Here is a 16,011-nt window from a genome sequence, read left to right on the forward strand (position 1 = left end):
CGGGGCGAGATGCAGATGGATGTATCTGGAAAGGGGGGGTTCACCGTGACGTAACGCTGAATCAAATCGCCGATTTTGGAGGCCCCAAAAAAAGGAGGTTTGAACCCCTAGAGGGCACTCTCACTGCCTGAAAATGACACAGTGTACCAGGTAGAATTCTAACAGTTTAGTCTCAAATGTAGAGATTTTTCCTTCACACACCACCTCAAAAGCCATAATACAGTTGAAAGCTGAAAAAAATTTGTTTTAGGGGTTAGTCCTCCTTGAAGTGTGTGTGTGTGTGTGTGTGTGTGTGTGTGTGTGTGTGTGTGTGTGTGTGTGTGTGTGTGTGTGTGTGTGTGTGTGTGTGTGTGTGTGTGTGTGTGTGTGTGTGTGTGTACTAACCTTCCTCCTCCAGCAGTTTATTAAGAGTTGATGGTCTGAATCCTGAAGGGATCGCACCCATGGCAGAGAGCACATCAGTCGTATCAATCTGTCCATCACAATCACACACACACACACACACACACACACACAGTGAAAACAATAAGAATTCTCAATGCAGTGCAGAACACTTGGTGCGTGGAGAGCGTCTCACCTCAGTCAGAGCCTTCCTGACAGTAGACCAGTTGGAATGGGAAGCAGTGCTGTTAGAGAGCAGAGAGGAATGGAAGCACTGACATTATTCAGAGAAAGCATCATTAAAACAACATCATCATCAATTTCAATCTAAATTAATTCCGTATTTTGATCACTTTTTGTTTCCTCCCAGTTTTCTCCCCAGTTGTACTCGGCCAATTCCACCTGTCTAAGCTGTCCCCGTCGTTGATGCACCTCCTCTGCTGACCTGGGGCAAGTTGTAGACTAGTACATGCTTCCTCTGATACATGTGCAGTCGCTAGCTGCTTCTTTACACCGGACAGCGAGGTGTTTCACCGGCAGGATGTAGCAAATGGAGGGATCATGCTATTCCACCCCAACGACCAAAGGAGGCGCTAGTGCAGCAACCAGGACACGTACCCATATCCGGCTTCCCACCCGCAGACACGGCCAATTGTGCATGTATGGACATCCGACCAAGGCAACACGGGGCACGACAGTAGATCCTGTGTGTTTCTTATGTGTATTAGGGGTGGGCGATATGAAGATCTTAGATCGTTCACGATCAGAATGGCTCCACGATCTGCCTTTCCAGACAGATCGTTAGAATCGCACTACATGCAGTGCACATTCTATCTGTTGCATTTCTATGTCTGAAAGATGCTTCCAAAGTTTTCCTCCCCTCCCCCTTTTCACTTTGCAAAGCAGGACGACAACACGGAGGGGCAGTTAGTTTGAGAGAGACACACACACACACACACACACACTTAACCAGGGCTTGCCTTGACACGAAGAACCTCCCGTCATCCCGGGGACGTTAAAAATAGCGTCAGGGACGGTGAAAATTAATTTGGGGACGGAGCCGGACGATAGCCTAAGTAAACACACGCTCTGCTGGTTATGAACAGCGTTAAAAATGACATGCCACACACACACGCACACTAAACAGACATGCGGGCACTGGCAGAGAGACAAACAGGCAGATAGAGCGGAACTCATCGCGCAAAAAGTGTCTGAATCTCGGCTGCTCTTTGTGATAGTTTGAGTTTCATTTGCTTCAGTCGGAATTTGTCAGTTATTTTAAATGCGAGGACGCATTGCTCCTAATCTGCCCTCATCCTGCTGCCTCGTATTCTCAGGAGAGCGCGTTTCTGCTCCACCTTCTCTTTCCTTCCCCCCTGCCTCTCTCTCACTGCTCAACGCTGTGTGTGTGTGTGTGTGTGTGTGTGTGTGTGTGTGTGTGTGTGTGTGTGTGTGTGTGTGTGTGTGTGTGTGTGTGTGTGTGTGTGTGTGTGTGTGCTGAGCCACATGTCTCTGCTCTGTCCGTCAGTCTCTCTCTGTCTGTTAGTCTCTCTCTCTCTCCATTAAATTAGCAAATTGACAATTGACAAATGACAATCACGCAACTCAATCGCAGATAGCCAATATATTCGTCCCATCGCCCAACCCAAAATAACAGTGAACCAAGAGATAGATAGATAGAGTGTTTGCATGCTTGTGAACATTATTTTTTAGCACATGAATTATTGGAAACTCAGCGTAAATGAACGACATGAAAATATTTATAAAACAAATTGTATTTTAAATTTCCATGAGTTGTCTAGGTTTCTCATGGCCGTACGAACCCTGAAATTAGTTTGGTTGTACTTGTACTGTTCAGTAACTTGCAAAATAGTCTTAAAAACCAATATGAAAAAGAATTGTGATAAGATCGTGGATCGTGATCCTGCCTGAATAAATCGTGATATGATATTTTTGCCATATTGCCCACCCCTAATTCCACCCCAATGACCAAAGGAGGCGCTAGTGCAGCAACCAGGACACGTACCCTTATCCGGCTTCCCACCCGCATACACGGCCAATTGTGCATGTATGGACATCCGACCAAGGCAACACAGGGCGTGAACCTGCGACCCTCGTGTTGGTGCTGTATTTTTTATAACTAATATAGTCCTGGGATCCTTTCATTTGACCGCATCACTCAGAATAATCTGAAGGACAAAACTGGTCTAAGAACCTCTGGAAACAACACAGTCAAACCAAATCTCAGCAGATTCCAGTTTTTAAAACGGAGAACCTCACCTCCGTTTGTCTTGGTCCTCAGCCATGTCTTCACCATCCTGCTCCTCCTCTTCCTCGTCTGACTCCTCATCATCATTATCATCATCATCATCTTCATCTTCATCATTGTTGACACCAGAACCACTCTGAAATGTTTTGGTACAGTGAGCGGTTTTAATCATCTAAGCCAGCGGTTCACAACCTTTCCCCACTCATGGCCCACTTGAAAATCTCAAAAATGTTCTCAGCCCACATTCAACTGTAAACAGTATGGAGGCCAAATAATGTGTTCTCAGCCCACATTCAACTGTAAACAGTATGGAGGCCAGATAATGTGTTCTCAGCCCACATTCAACTGTAAACAGTATGGGGGCCAAATAATGTGTTCTCAGCCCACATTCAACTGTAAACAGTATGGAGGCCAGATAATGTGTTCTCAGCCCACATTCAACTGTAAACAGTATGGAGGCCAAATAATGTGTTCTCAGCCCACATTCAACTGTAAACAGTATGGAGGCCAGATAATGTGTTCTCAGCCCACATTCAACTGTAAACAGTATGGAGGCCAGATAATGTGTTCTCAGCCCACATTCAACTGTAAACAGTATGGAGGCCAAATAATGTGTTCTCAGCCCACATTCAACTGTAAACAGTATGGGGGCCAAATCATGTGTTCTCAGCCCACATTCAACTGTAAACAGTATGGAGGCCAAATCATGTGTTCTCAGCCCACATTCAACTGTAAACAATATGGGGGCCAAATAATGTGTTCTCAGCCCACATTCAACTGTAAACAGTATGGAGGCCAAATAATGTGTTCTCAGCCCACATTCAACTGTAAACAGTATGGAGGCCAAATCATGTGTTCTCAGCCCACATTCAACTGTAAACAGTATGGAGGCCAAATCATGTGTTCTCAGCCCACATTCAACTGTAAACAGTATGGGGCATCCATTCTATTCTAAAGCATGCCACCCGTGCTCTTTCTCTTTCCCCCTTCCCCTGCTCCTTCCCCACCTCCTCTCCTCCCCAACATTTCCCATTCCCTCCCCACCTCATCACCATCCTGCTCTCTCCTCTCTCACATTCTCCCTGCTCTCCCTCCCCACCTCCTCCCTTTCCTGATCTCTCCTCCCCCACTATTCTACCCCCCCCCCCCCCCCCCCCCCGATTTTTTATCCCATTTTATCCCCCATTAGTGCTCATTTGATCTCTCAATCCTGGTTGCTACTCCATCCTCTGCCGATCTGGGGAGAGCCGAGACTGGCTCCATGCTTCCTCCGAGACATGGGCAGTCAGTCAGCCGCTTCTTTTCACCTGACAGAGGAAGCTTCACCGGTAGGACATAGCACGTGGGAGGTTCACGCTATTCCAACCAGTTCCCCTCCCTCTAAACAGGCGCCCTTAACGACCAGAGGAGGAACCACATTAGCAACCAGGATATTGCATGTTTTTGTGAAGGGGGTTCCTATATGAAGGAAACCCCCGGGAGGCACGGGGAGAACATGCAAACTCCACACAGAAAGGCCCTTTTGCCGACCCCACCCGGGCGGTGGGCACTCGAGGACATGCGGACGGGCACGCATTCCTTCAGCGTTCACCTCGTCCCCAGGTGGGAATCGAACCCACAACCTTCGAGCTGTGAGGCGATAGTGCTTACCACTCCTCCCCCACTATTCTAAAGCATGGCACCCATTCTACCCTAAAGCATTCTATTCTATATTTCTATATTTTCTATATTTTCAAATTAATAACTCATTAACTCAAATCAACTCTCAATAACTGTCAAACTAGATGAATGATGAATAGTTTGACAGTTATTGAGAGTTGATTTGAGTTAATGAGTTATTAATTTGAGTTAGTGTGGACCAGTGATGTCACTGGTCCACACTTTAACACTCAATAACTGTCAAATTAAATGACAGACTTCAAAACAGTTTACAGTTTTCTGATATACTACTGGTGTTCTAATGATACAAAGCTGGTTGAAAATGGGCAGAGTGTTCCTTTAACCCAACTAACTTAACCTAACTAACTATCCGGTGTGCACAACACTGTCAGCCTAAACTCCGGCTGACACCCCAAAAACCTACAATCCGCTACAGAAAAATGTATATTGTTTGTTTATTAACACATTCACTGCCAGCCTTTTTTTTTTTACTGTAGGTAGGTTCTGCCAGAGGGTTTTTTTGAGGATTCTGGCTCATTTTACAAGAGCCGAGGATTATTTTCTGCTTGGAGTTTGTGAACACAAAGTTCACAAAAGTACTAATAGAATGTGTGCTTTCTCTGTCTAAAAGAGTTAGTTTGTAGAGTTAGTAGTTATGTAGATATTAGCCGTTGAGTACAGCATGGTTTCAGCGTCTGAGAGTGAAAGCTGAGATAATCGCAGTTTTGTGAAATTCAATCAAACAGGCAGAACAGTCACTTTAACCATTTATTTTTGGCATCAGTGAGAGATCAGACATCTAAACAATATAGTTCTGAACGCCCTCTCCTTCAAACTCCTCCCTCCGTGGGCGTGTCTGGTGGCTTTCAGCCTGCGTTTGTCACAAGCGAGTGTTCTGCTGCTGCTGCTGCGAGTTTGAGCAGCCTCCCTCCCTGGCAGCGAGTGTGGATAGGGCTCACTTGTTTCTTGGGTTTGAGAGCTTTGATGAAGCTTTGTGCGATTCTAGGCTTTATGCTGCGTGTTTCAAACTGTGTTTTCCACCCAGTCTATTTTTGGAATCCCCCACCGCCAGCTCCCAGCGCGATAATGCGCGAAAGTGAAAGCGTTTTCGCCAATCCATTTTACAGTAGAGAATGGTTTCCTCGCGCGTTACCCTACAGTTTTGGCTCTGCTTTTCCTAGTGTGGAGAGCACTGTCGCCACTTAGTGGGTCCGTGGAATGGGTTGTACACGTTCGCTGACTCCAATATTTTTATAGGAGACGTGGGGAGCGTTGATCCACGTCCCACCGTCAAAAAAAATCGTGTGAACGCAGTGAACGTGTTAACTCATTCATGGCCAGTTTAGGACTGCCAATATTTAGCACAGGCCAAAGATTTTCATAATTGTTGGTCATCTTTCAAGACCCACAGTAAATTATCTATTAGCACCAAAGTGATTTGCAATACCTCAAAATGAAGATGTACGTCTCTGGGTTCACCAGAAAAAAAAAGTGAGCTTTTAGCATGTTCTGTACTCTTACTTATAGCCATTTATATACACCCTGTTTTCACCAAAAAGGTCTCTCTGAGAAGAGAAACAGCAGAAAAGGCCATTTTTGTAAAAGACACAATCTCAGGCAGAACTCGCTCTCAATTCTTTTATTTTGAACTGTATTGACATCAGACATGTAAATATTATTCGTTATGACACAAATGACAAAAAAAAAATATATATATATATATATATATATATATATATATATACATGAAGTGCTTTTTTTACATTCAACAATACAGTTTACTCAGTGTGAGTGAGTGTGAATGTGTGTGTGTGTGCACGGGGCCCATGTGTGTCTCTTTACATTACATTACATTTCGTCATTTAGCAGACCTAAATGACCGTCCTGACCGTCCTGACCTCATTCTGAGATGTGGGCTCACAATCGGCTCCTCATCTGAAATAAAAGCAACATATCCTCAGTAAACTATATAATCACATTTAGTACAGAGACAGTGTAGTCGTGTACTAGTGTCTCAGTAAACTATACGATCATAGAATGCAGAGATCAGTGTAGTCTCTCTCACACACACACACACACACACACACACACACACACTCCTTACCGCGAGATCATCCGGGTCCTGTCGCATTGGAGTCCAGTCTTCCTCGCCCTCGACAGGAAAGTGGCCGTGCTGCTTGGCTCTGTGTGAAAGCAATTTCTGTGGCGAGGCTGCTGTTCTCCTCCTGCTCACAAAGTTGTGACTCCGTCTCGTCTCTTTCGGGGTGGCACACAGGAACGGGGTCCAGGGACCAGGATCGATCATGTTGGTCACGGGTTTGACTACCGCGAACAACTGATCGATGTCCGCTGCCCTGCAGCAAGCCGACCAGCTCGTGCAGCGCGCCGAGGGGCGTTTCAATGGCGTTTCTCCTCTCTGCAACAAGGAAGCGCGTTTCTCTGTTTTCTGTTTTTCCTCCTGCTCATTTCAAAACAACAGCTGCGGTATGTGTTTGATCGCGTGTTGTCGGCTTGGCTTTGAGGGTAGGGACCTGATAACATGTCACAGGCTGGGGAAGTCTTTGAACTACGCACTGCACTAATAAAAACAGAAACACGTCAAACACGTCTTTGGCGTGGATGGCTATTCCTGATAACACGTCAAAGACGTCTTTGGCGGTGAATGAGTTAACTGGCCCCTCGCCTTCTATCATTTCACGAAAGTGGCAAAGCAAGTTGAGTATCCCTGACCTATAGGGAGAAATTTAGTTTGTCATTGTAAACCCACAGCACAGTAATGATGACATGTTCTTCATAGATCTAGCCTTTTAATTTTGCTCTTAAGCTTTCTCAAAGTACACCAAATTCATGCATTTTACTTTAAAATGTTTAGACCCCCTAGGGGGTCTGCGGTCCCCCACCACAAATTCTCAAAATCCTGTGGGAAACACTGCTATAAGTGACTGGGCAGTGTAATAGTATGACTATAAGTGACTGGGCAGTGTAATAGTATGACTAGAAGTGACTGGGCAGTGTAATAGTATGACTAGAAGTGACTGGGCAGTGTAATAGTATGACTAGAAGTGACTGGGCAGTGTAATAGTATGACTAGAAGTGACTGGGCAGTGTAATCGTATGACTAGAAGTGACTGGGCAGTGTAATAGTATGACTATAAGTGACTGGGCAGTGTAATAGTATGACTAGAAGTGACTGGGCAGTGTATTAGTATGACTATAAGTGACTGGGCAGTGGAGAAGAGGGCAGTGACAGCTGGAGGAGTGAAAATCAATGAAATAAACTGGTGTCATCAGTGTCATCTTGAGACACAAAATGGCTGGTTGACTGGTTGTGTACCTTCAGGTAGGTTTTAGGGACGACTCCTCTGTTGCCTTTAGTGTCCTGCGCCAGCCACCATCCATCTGCCGTCTTCCTGATGATCCTCAGCACCGTGCCCCTCTGAAACACAGGGCAACAAACCAGTTTGTGTGACTTCTCCCGCATTATAACTTACAAATCTGCAGGAATTGACAAAAATATGCGCGATTCTCGCAATCCTGCGCCAAATTTTAAGCCCCGGGAAGCAGCACTTCACTGAAGCTTCAAGCAGGAGCCTTGCCATTCACACCAGAAGCATTCTCTTTTCCTCAACGCTTCGCTCGGCGCTGCCCTCCCCCTGCTCACAACTTGCATTGACTTCGTGCCTGGCAGCTCGGGTGCAGCGCGCTTGAAAAATAGAACAGAAGCTGAAACTATCGCTGCAGCCCGCGTGCTGGTGTGATCGGTCTCGCCTCTTCACAAGGACGCTGAAATGAAACTGCCTCCATGCTGCGTAGCTTCAGCATTGCTTCAGCATAGCTTCGGCGTATGGTGTGTCCGGGCCCTAAGGATTAGATGTGGAATATTTTGCATTTCATCATTTATACAAAGTTGCTCCTTTGACTTGCAGAATGCACAACTGTTCTATTCCAATCACTTAACTTTCTGCATTTCTCCTGCTTATTTATGAACCTTGTTACATTGAGAAATTCCATCAGCCTGTTTGATGGACAGGAAAGCTTTCAGAATTAATATCTGACTTGTATAAATGGATTACCAACCTTTTTTGATTTGTGATGCCACATTGACGTCACAAAAATCTAGGGACCCCAGAATTTCACTACATTGGTAATATCATAAGTATCATCATCAGTGACATCATCAATTGGGGTCGCGACCCCAAGGTTGGGGACCACTGGTCTAGGGGTTGATCTTCACCACACACCAAACAGTGGCTGAAGATAAAGGTGTGCAGTTGCCTTGCGTGAGTCCTATCAGCCCAGAGCCATAGAGATATAAGAGTTGTGTCATCTCCATTCACTCCAATGGACCAGTTGATTTGTTGTATTTGTTTGACCTCGCCATAGTTCCTGGAAGTAAGTTTCTGTATTAACACATTGAGTGCCAGCGACGCCATATGGCGTCATTAGAAATTTACCGTAGAGTGCCAGCGACGCCAAATGGCGTCAATAACTCGAAATTGTTTTTTTGACGGGGGGGTGTCGATCTCAGCTTCTTACATCGCCTCTTACAATATGAGAGCTATTGAATGTGTCTAACCTATTTTACAGAACCCTTAGGTGGCGACAGCGCACTCCAGATGAGAGAAAGTATACCCGGTAGTTAAACACACAGAAGAAGTCATTGTGGAAAAGGAAATCGCATCGCATCCGTCCGTATGCAGCTGCTTCATTGAAGCATAACGTAGCTGTGCCCCTGCAGCAGCCAATCTGCTGTCACAATTGAGCACCTCGTGTCTGCTGCAACAGCCCATTCGCATGATCAGCCGTGGATTTGTTATTATTCTCAACTGGAAGCATGGGAGCTGGTACACGCGGCTGTAAAAAAGCTGGATCTAGCGGACTTTTTCAGTGCTGAGCACACGCAGAGCAAACAGCAGAGCCGAGCAGAGCAGAGAGACACTCCTCCCACAACGGGGGGGGGGGGGGGGAGAGGAGGAGGGGGGGAGGTGGGGCACGCAGGACACTACAGCATACAACAGACCCAGGCAGCTGCAGCATTACATCAGAAAATATTAGCAATGAGTCAATGATGTGCTTGAAATGCTTCCTTTCACAAAAGGGTCATTATCTCAGCTCGTAGAAAAAAAGGGCTGTTTTTGGTCTAATCAAGCTATCTTCTCCGGCTCATAACTAAAGAACGGAAAATGGGATCAATAAACTTTTTTTTGCATGTGATAGAAGAGAGTCTCATCGTTATTTGTGCATGTTCAGTGTTTACATAGTAATTATTAAAGAAATTATATGACTGTTTTAAAATGCATTGCGGCCTATGTGGCACAGTACAGCACCTTTTGCCCAAGGGCCGTGGCACTCAAAGTGTTAAGCAGCAGTGTAGAGTTGCAGCAGAATGGGCCGTTTGTGAGGTACTTTGAAAGGGTTTAAAGACGTTTAAAGAATCAAATTGTATATTATCAGCTTTATTTGATGCATTCAAGCGTACTTCCTGGAACTGTTCCCCCACACACACTAATAGCTATGTGAGTCACGTGTCTATCATTTTGGACATCAGTTGGCACCACTCTCTCTTTAGCTCACTCACTCTGTATCAGCCTAGATTTCAGAATGATTATACTAGGACTAGAACTGTGGAAACACTGTTTGAAGGGCATGAGCGCCCTCTGCTGGTTGAAGTCAAGATGATGGACAACATTTTTAAGACCAAATAAAAAGGCCAGGATGAAAGAAAATGTCCTCCGTTCAATTGATCAAGTGAGAAACTTTAGGACAGCACGGCGGCAGCTAGACATACATGCTCCAATGTCAGCTTGATGAGGGGGTCCAGGGGAGTCCCCAGCAAAATGAGTCAATGGTGTGAATTCACTAGGATTTCAATGAGTAGAAGTTAGCCCAAGGAGAGAATGTAGTGCATATACTTGGTCATAGCTTTCACTCGCTCCTGTTATCTCCCCATCGACATTACATTACATTATATTATATTATATTATATTATTATATTATATTATATTATATCATATTATATCATATTATATCATATTATATTATATTATATTATATTATATTATATTATATTATAATATATTATATTATATCATATTATATCATATTATATTATATTATATCATATTATATCATATTATATTATTTTATATTATATTATATCATATTATATCATATTATATCATATCATATCATATCATATCATATTATATTATATTATATTATAATCATATTATATCACATTACATTATATTACATTACATTACATTACATTACATTACATTACATTACATTACATTACATTATATTATATTACATTTTCGGGGAGCTGCACGCCGGCAGGTTCGCCAGCTGCAGCGTGACAGCTTGACACCCGACCATGAGTTCCGCTTAACAAATAAGCAATTTATTTTGCAGTCATGCAAACACATTGAAGAGTGCCTTTTTGTCTCTTTTATTTATTTTTTACAGAAAACCTCTTTTTCATGATTATTCGAGAAGATGGAAAATTAGACCTGGTTATAAGAAGCCATTTTATAGAAATAGTGAAAGGGGCCTTAGTAGTAAAAGATTAGCGAGATGGTAACACTTTATTTGGATAGTCCACCTACACAGAGTCTACAGAGTATATAACAGTTTATTAGTTGAGATTGGGCCTGCACGATATGAGGAAAATCTGCGATGTGCGATAACATTGTTCAATATAGCGATGACGATACGACTTGCGATAAATAAACAGATATTAAAGCATGCATATTAGCTATACAGTTCCTATGTCTTTCTGCTTTAATAATGCTAATATAGACCCCAAACATAGCCTATGCCCACTGAATAAAGAAATGAAATACACACTGACTCTAGCTGAAACTACACACAGCGTGTTTGGGCTTTGGCAGAGGGGCGGAGCGCACTGTTGCAAGGGAAAGGTGTACGCTGGATTTACAACACAAGACAAAATGATCCGATGCTGAGTGGGAATGCATGACGCGTGTAAATAAAACCACTTTTGTTATTCATTGCGTTTCAGGCAGTCTTTGCGATGTGTTTATTGCGCATGTTCATATTGCGATGACGATGAAAATACGATTAATTGTGCAGCCCTAGTTGAGATTCAACAATTCAACTGTTTGTCTTTGTCTGTAGATGTTGTATGAAAAGCTTATTAGTTTACATTTAACAAACAGATTCTGTTTCTTCCTGTTCCACACACCTGAACCTAGTGTAACATGTATGTTCATCAATTGTCACATAGACTCTATAGATAATCTGCTTAGAGTTTCAGCCCGACGGGACCCGACTCAGCACGACGGGCTCGGGCTTCAACTTACTCTGGTCGGGTCGGGTGGGGTTTGAATTTTCAGGCCCGGTGAGAACTCTAAATCTGTTGAACAGTTGAATTGTTGAATGTGAACTACAACTAATAAGCGGTTGAAATGTGACAAATACTCTGTAGATGATTATTAGATGTTACCGATGAGTTCATGTCATTGAAGACTAAATCCTAATATTGTTTGTATGAATGTGATCATTTATTTATCGCTTCTTCTGCCATGTTGCTCCATGTGCAGGAAATGATGAACCATCACGATGCCTTGTGGGCCGAATGCTGCCCTCGCAGGGGAGATCTCTGGAAACAGGAAGTAACTCACCTGAACAGAAAGATCTCCTTCCTGTTCTCCTCTGAAGTCGCTGAGTGCGGTGTAGATACGAGGGTCAGACTGAGAAGGCGGCTTCACTGCTCTCTTCTCATCTTCATCATTGACGTCACCGTCGTCATCGTCACTGTCATCGTCATCATCGTCGTCATCTTCCTCGCTGTCTTCCTTGGAGGTGTGACTGTGGATCAAAACAAAGCATGTGGAAAAAGAGCCACACCGTCTTAACACGACTTTGCAATGTTAATTAACCAGACGAGCGTCCGGCTAGTACACCGGTAGATTCCTCGTATAGCAACACAAGGGTCGCAGGTTCGAGCCCCTGTGTTACCTCCAGTTTGTCGGGCGTACATACATTATTTTGTATTGCCCTTTGTATCATGACTTACGAGAGATACTATTTAAAAAAGTTCACTCCCCTGAGTTAAACCTGTTAGATTTTGAAGAAGGTGCCATACTTGAATTTCTCTTTGACAACATCTTTGCTTTTTCCGAATATATCTCTCATGCGTGGGATAGGAGGAAAAAGATGACATATGATAGATAATTCATATATTTTACTTAATATACATTGTAGTTAAATCTGTGTTTTGCTGCTGATGCCGCGTGTGCTGTGTGTGTGTTTGTACGGTTTTGTATTGTTCATGCACCGTAATAGATATGGAAATAACTGTATGTTGATGTGTCTGATAATCCCATGTGGGATGGGTCATGTAAATTGTCCTGACACGTAAATAAAATTTTCATTCATTCATTCATTCATTCATTCATTCATTCATACAGGCACAATTGGCCGTGTCTGCGGGTGGGAAGCCGGATTCAGGATATGAGTCCTGGTCGCTGCACTAGTGCCTCCTCTGGTCGGTTCGGGGAGCCTATTCCAGGAGGAGGATAACGTAATCCTCCCAAGCGCTACGTCCTGCCGGTGAAACTCCTCCTTCAACAAACCATGGTAATACTTAAAGCATATTTGAACATTTGAAGGCAAACTGTTACGTTACGTTTCTGCTGACATATTCACCTTATGTAGCCACGCCCATTTGACCCGGTTGTGTGGTCGTGTGACGACTTCTGGCAAAAAAAGAAAAAGGCTGGCTGCTCCAATAGCATCTAACTCTGAATTAACTAATAATTTAGCCAATTGTATGTAACATACCAAATAAAAGCAAACGGCAATGTCTAAGAATGCAATGCCATGTAACTGGCTCGTTAATTCTCGCATTCCAGGGAATTACGTTAACATCTGCAGGTCTTATAGATGTAAGTGGCTCGAGCTGCACTCGGAGGAGAGAAAACCATCTGAAGCTTTCTTTGTTGGAGTCCAGGTATGTTTTACAAGAAAGTGCTCGTCATTGTCGATGATAACGTTATCTGACCTGGCTAACAGTGGATACTCCACTTGCTTGCTGTGTACCGAGCTCAAAGTAGTAGGCTACGTTCTTTGTTTTACCCCCTGCACTGTCCGCTACAAGAACAACTCTCTTATTTGACGTTCTTTTATATTTCGCGCCGTGACCACCGGAAGTGTTAAAACAACCCGGAATAATTTGGCCCACTCCCGCGTCTGAACATAAGCTGAATACAACACACTTATTTTGTTGCATGTTCTTGAAACTAATAATAACATATTTTGTCATATCGTCAAGAATATGGTTATGGCAGAAATAGCCTGAAATATGGTGATATTATTTCAGGGCCATATGGCCCACCCCTACCGTGCAGCAGCGCTGGGTCCTGGAGGTGAAAGCTCCAGAGAGAGGCTGTGGAGATGCTCCATGAGGCCCTGCAGTCGTCTCTCCTCCTCCTGCTTCCTCTGCTCGTAGTTCCCCACCGGAGCCGGCTCATCGGCCTGACGGCAACACAGACAGCAGGTTATTGTTTCAGTTTAGGTTAACACATTCAGTGCCAGCGACGCCATATGGCGTCATTAGAAATTTACCGTACAGTGCCAGCGACGCCAAATGGCGTCATAACTCGATTTTTTTTTTTTGACGGGGGGGTGTCGATCTATGCCTCTTACATCGCCTCTTACAATATTCAGAGGTATTGAATGTGTCTAACCTATTTTACAGAACCCTTAGGTGGCGACAGCGCTCTCCAGATGAGAGAACGTGGAGTGAAACACACAGAAGAAGTCATTGGGGGGAAGGAAATCGCATCGCATCCGTCCGTATGCAGCGGCTTCATTGAAGCAACGTTTAGCTGTGCCCCTGCAGCAGCCAATCTGCTATCACAATTGAGCACCTCGATGTCCGCTGCAACAGCCTCCGTGTCCGCTGCAACACATGATCAGCCGTGGATTTGTTATTATTCTCAACTCGAAGCATGGGAGCTGGTACACGCGGCTGTAAAAAAGCAGGATCTAGCTGACTTTTTCAGTGCTGAGCACAGGCAGAGAAAACGAGAAAACAGCAGAGCAGAGAGACACTCCCACAACGGGGGGGGGGGGGGGGGGGAGGAGGGGGGGAGGTGGGCACGCAGAGCCAAGTACACAACACAGACCCAGACAGCAGGACAGGGTTGGCAAACGCAAGCCAGAATATCCGATGCCCACCAGCAGCAAAAGATCAGCAAGAAGCTGCAACCAGCAGCGCATGCAGGCGCCAGCGCTGCTGGTTTCAGCTAAAAATATTATTCTTCCAAACAAAATTCCCTTGCCTTCACTGTTTTATTGAAGGAAATTATTTTTGAGGTGTGACTACATCAGAAAATTAGCTTCAGAGTCAGAGATGTGCTTGAAATGTTTAATTTCACAAAAGGCTCATTATCTCAGCTCGTAGAAAAAAAGCTCTGTTTTTCGTTCGATCAAGCTATCTTCTCCGGCTCATAACTAAAGAACGGAAAATGGGATCAATAAACTTTTTTTTGCAGGTGATAGAAGAGAGTCTCATCGTTATTTGTGCGTGTTCAGTGTTTACATAGTAATTATTAAAGAAATTATATGACTGTTTTAAAATGCATTGCGGCCTATGTGGCACAGCAAGCAACCTTTTGCCCAAGGGCCGTGGCACTGAAAGTGTTAAGAGTCAGCTTTGATCAGACACAACACAATATAGTAGGGTTACATCAAACTGTCTGGAAAAGACCAAAGAAAACAGGTCATATTAGTTGTTTGTCATTTTTGTGATGCAGAACTTGAGGCTCATTCTACTGCTGAACTCTTTACAGCTTATTTAGGCTTCAAGGAGAACTTCTGGGCGTCCTGGTGGCTCACCTGGTAGAACGCGCACCACAAAGGCTGTTCTTCACGTGTCTGACCCGGGTTCAAATCCAACCCGTGGTCGTTTGCCACATGTCATCCTCTCTCTCTCCCCACCTTTCCTGTCTGCCTACTGTCCTATCTGATCAAGACAAAATACCCCCAAAAATAATCTTAGAAAAAAGGAGAACAACACTGATTTGTTTTGCACATGATCTCACACATATCCCAAAACTGTAAACAATTTGCAGGCGTTCATTTAGTTTGACAGTTATTGAGAGTTGATTTGCATTCATTTAGTTTGACAGTTATTGAGAGTTGATTTGAATTCATTTAGTTTGACAGTTACTGAGAGTTGATTTTGATTCAGTTTTCAGATATGTTTGAGATCATGTGCAAATAAATCGGCGTTTTTTTCTCTGGTGACGTCCTTTAAGTGTAATCTAAAAGTATGACAGTATGGCACTAACCTTGGTCAGCTTCTTCAGTGTTCCCATCATCTTCTGAGCCGAGGTCTGCAATTCTCGACACCTGTTTGTTAAGTGGACACATTGTCATGGACATCACATGTTCTGTTTGTTAACTGGACACATTGTCTGTCTGTCTGTCTGTCTGTCTGTCTGTCTGCCTGTCTGTCTGTCTGTCTGTCTGTCTGCCTGTCTGTCTGTCTGTCTGTCTGTCTGTCTGTCTGCCTGTCTGTCTGTTTACCTGTGAAACGCCTCTTCAGTGGCTCCACACCGACTCTTCTGCACATCCTGCAGCAGACTGTCAACCTGGGTTAGAGAAACAGCCCAGAGCAGAGGTGGCCATTCGAGTCAAATGACTAGTACACGGGGGGGCGGCTTTAGCTC

General features: G+C 44.1%; 2 protein-coding genes across 2 annotated transcripts in view; both read right to left on the reverse strand.

Moving 5' to 3' along the window:
* Positions 1–16,011, reverse strand: part of LOC310789558 (NLR family CARD domain-containing protein 3-like) — a 708,349-nt gene that overhangs the window by 186,590 nt on the left and 505,748 nt on the right. The window lies entirely within an intron of this gene.
* Positions 1–16,011, reverse strand: part of LOC310789560 (nephrocystin-1-like) — a gene marked incomplete at its 3' end in the record, with an annotated part of 68,435 nt that overhangs the window by 50,298 nt on the left and 2,126 nt on the right. The window contains exons 2-9 of the mRNA XM_083651199.1: positions 15,869–15,933; positions 15,631–15,691; positions 13,677–13,810; positions 11,956–12,142; positions 7,644–7,745; positions 2,662–2,786; positions 578–626; positions 385–472 (exon numbers count right to left, since the gene is read on the reverse strand). Of these exons, the coding sequence (XP_083507325.1) occupies positions 385–472; positions 578–626; positions 2,662–2,786; positions 7,644–7,745; positions 11,956–12,142; positions 13,677–13,810; positions 15,631–15,691; positions 15,869–15,933 (811 nt within the window). The remainder of the gene's footprint in view (positions 1–384; positions 473–577; positions 627–2,661; positions 2,787–7,643; positions 7,746–11,955; positions 12,143–13,676; positions 13,811–15,630; positions 15,692–15,868; positions 15,934–16,011) is intronic.

Source organism: Poromitra crassiceps (assembly GCF_964638095.1).
Source record: "Poromitra crassiceps genome assembly, chromosome: 14".
Lineage (NCBI taxonomy): Eukaryota > Metazoa > Chordata > Actinopteri > Beryciformes > Melamphaidae > Poromitra > Poromitra crassiceps.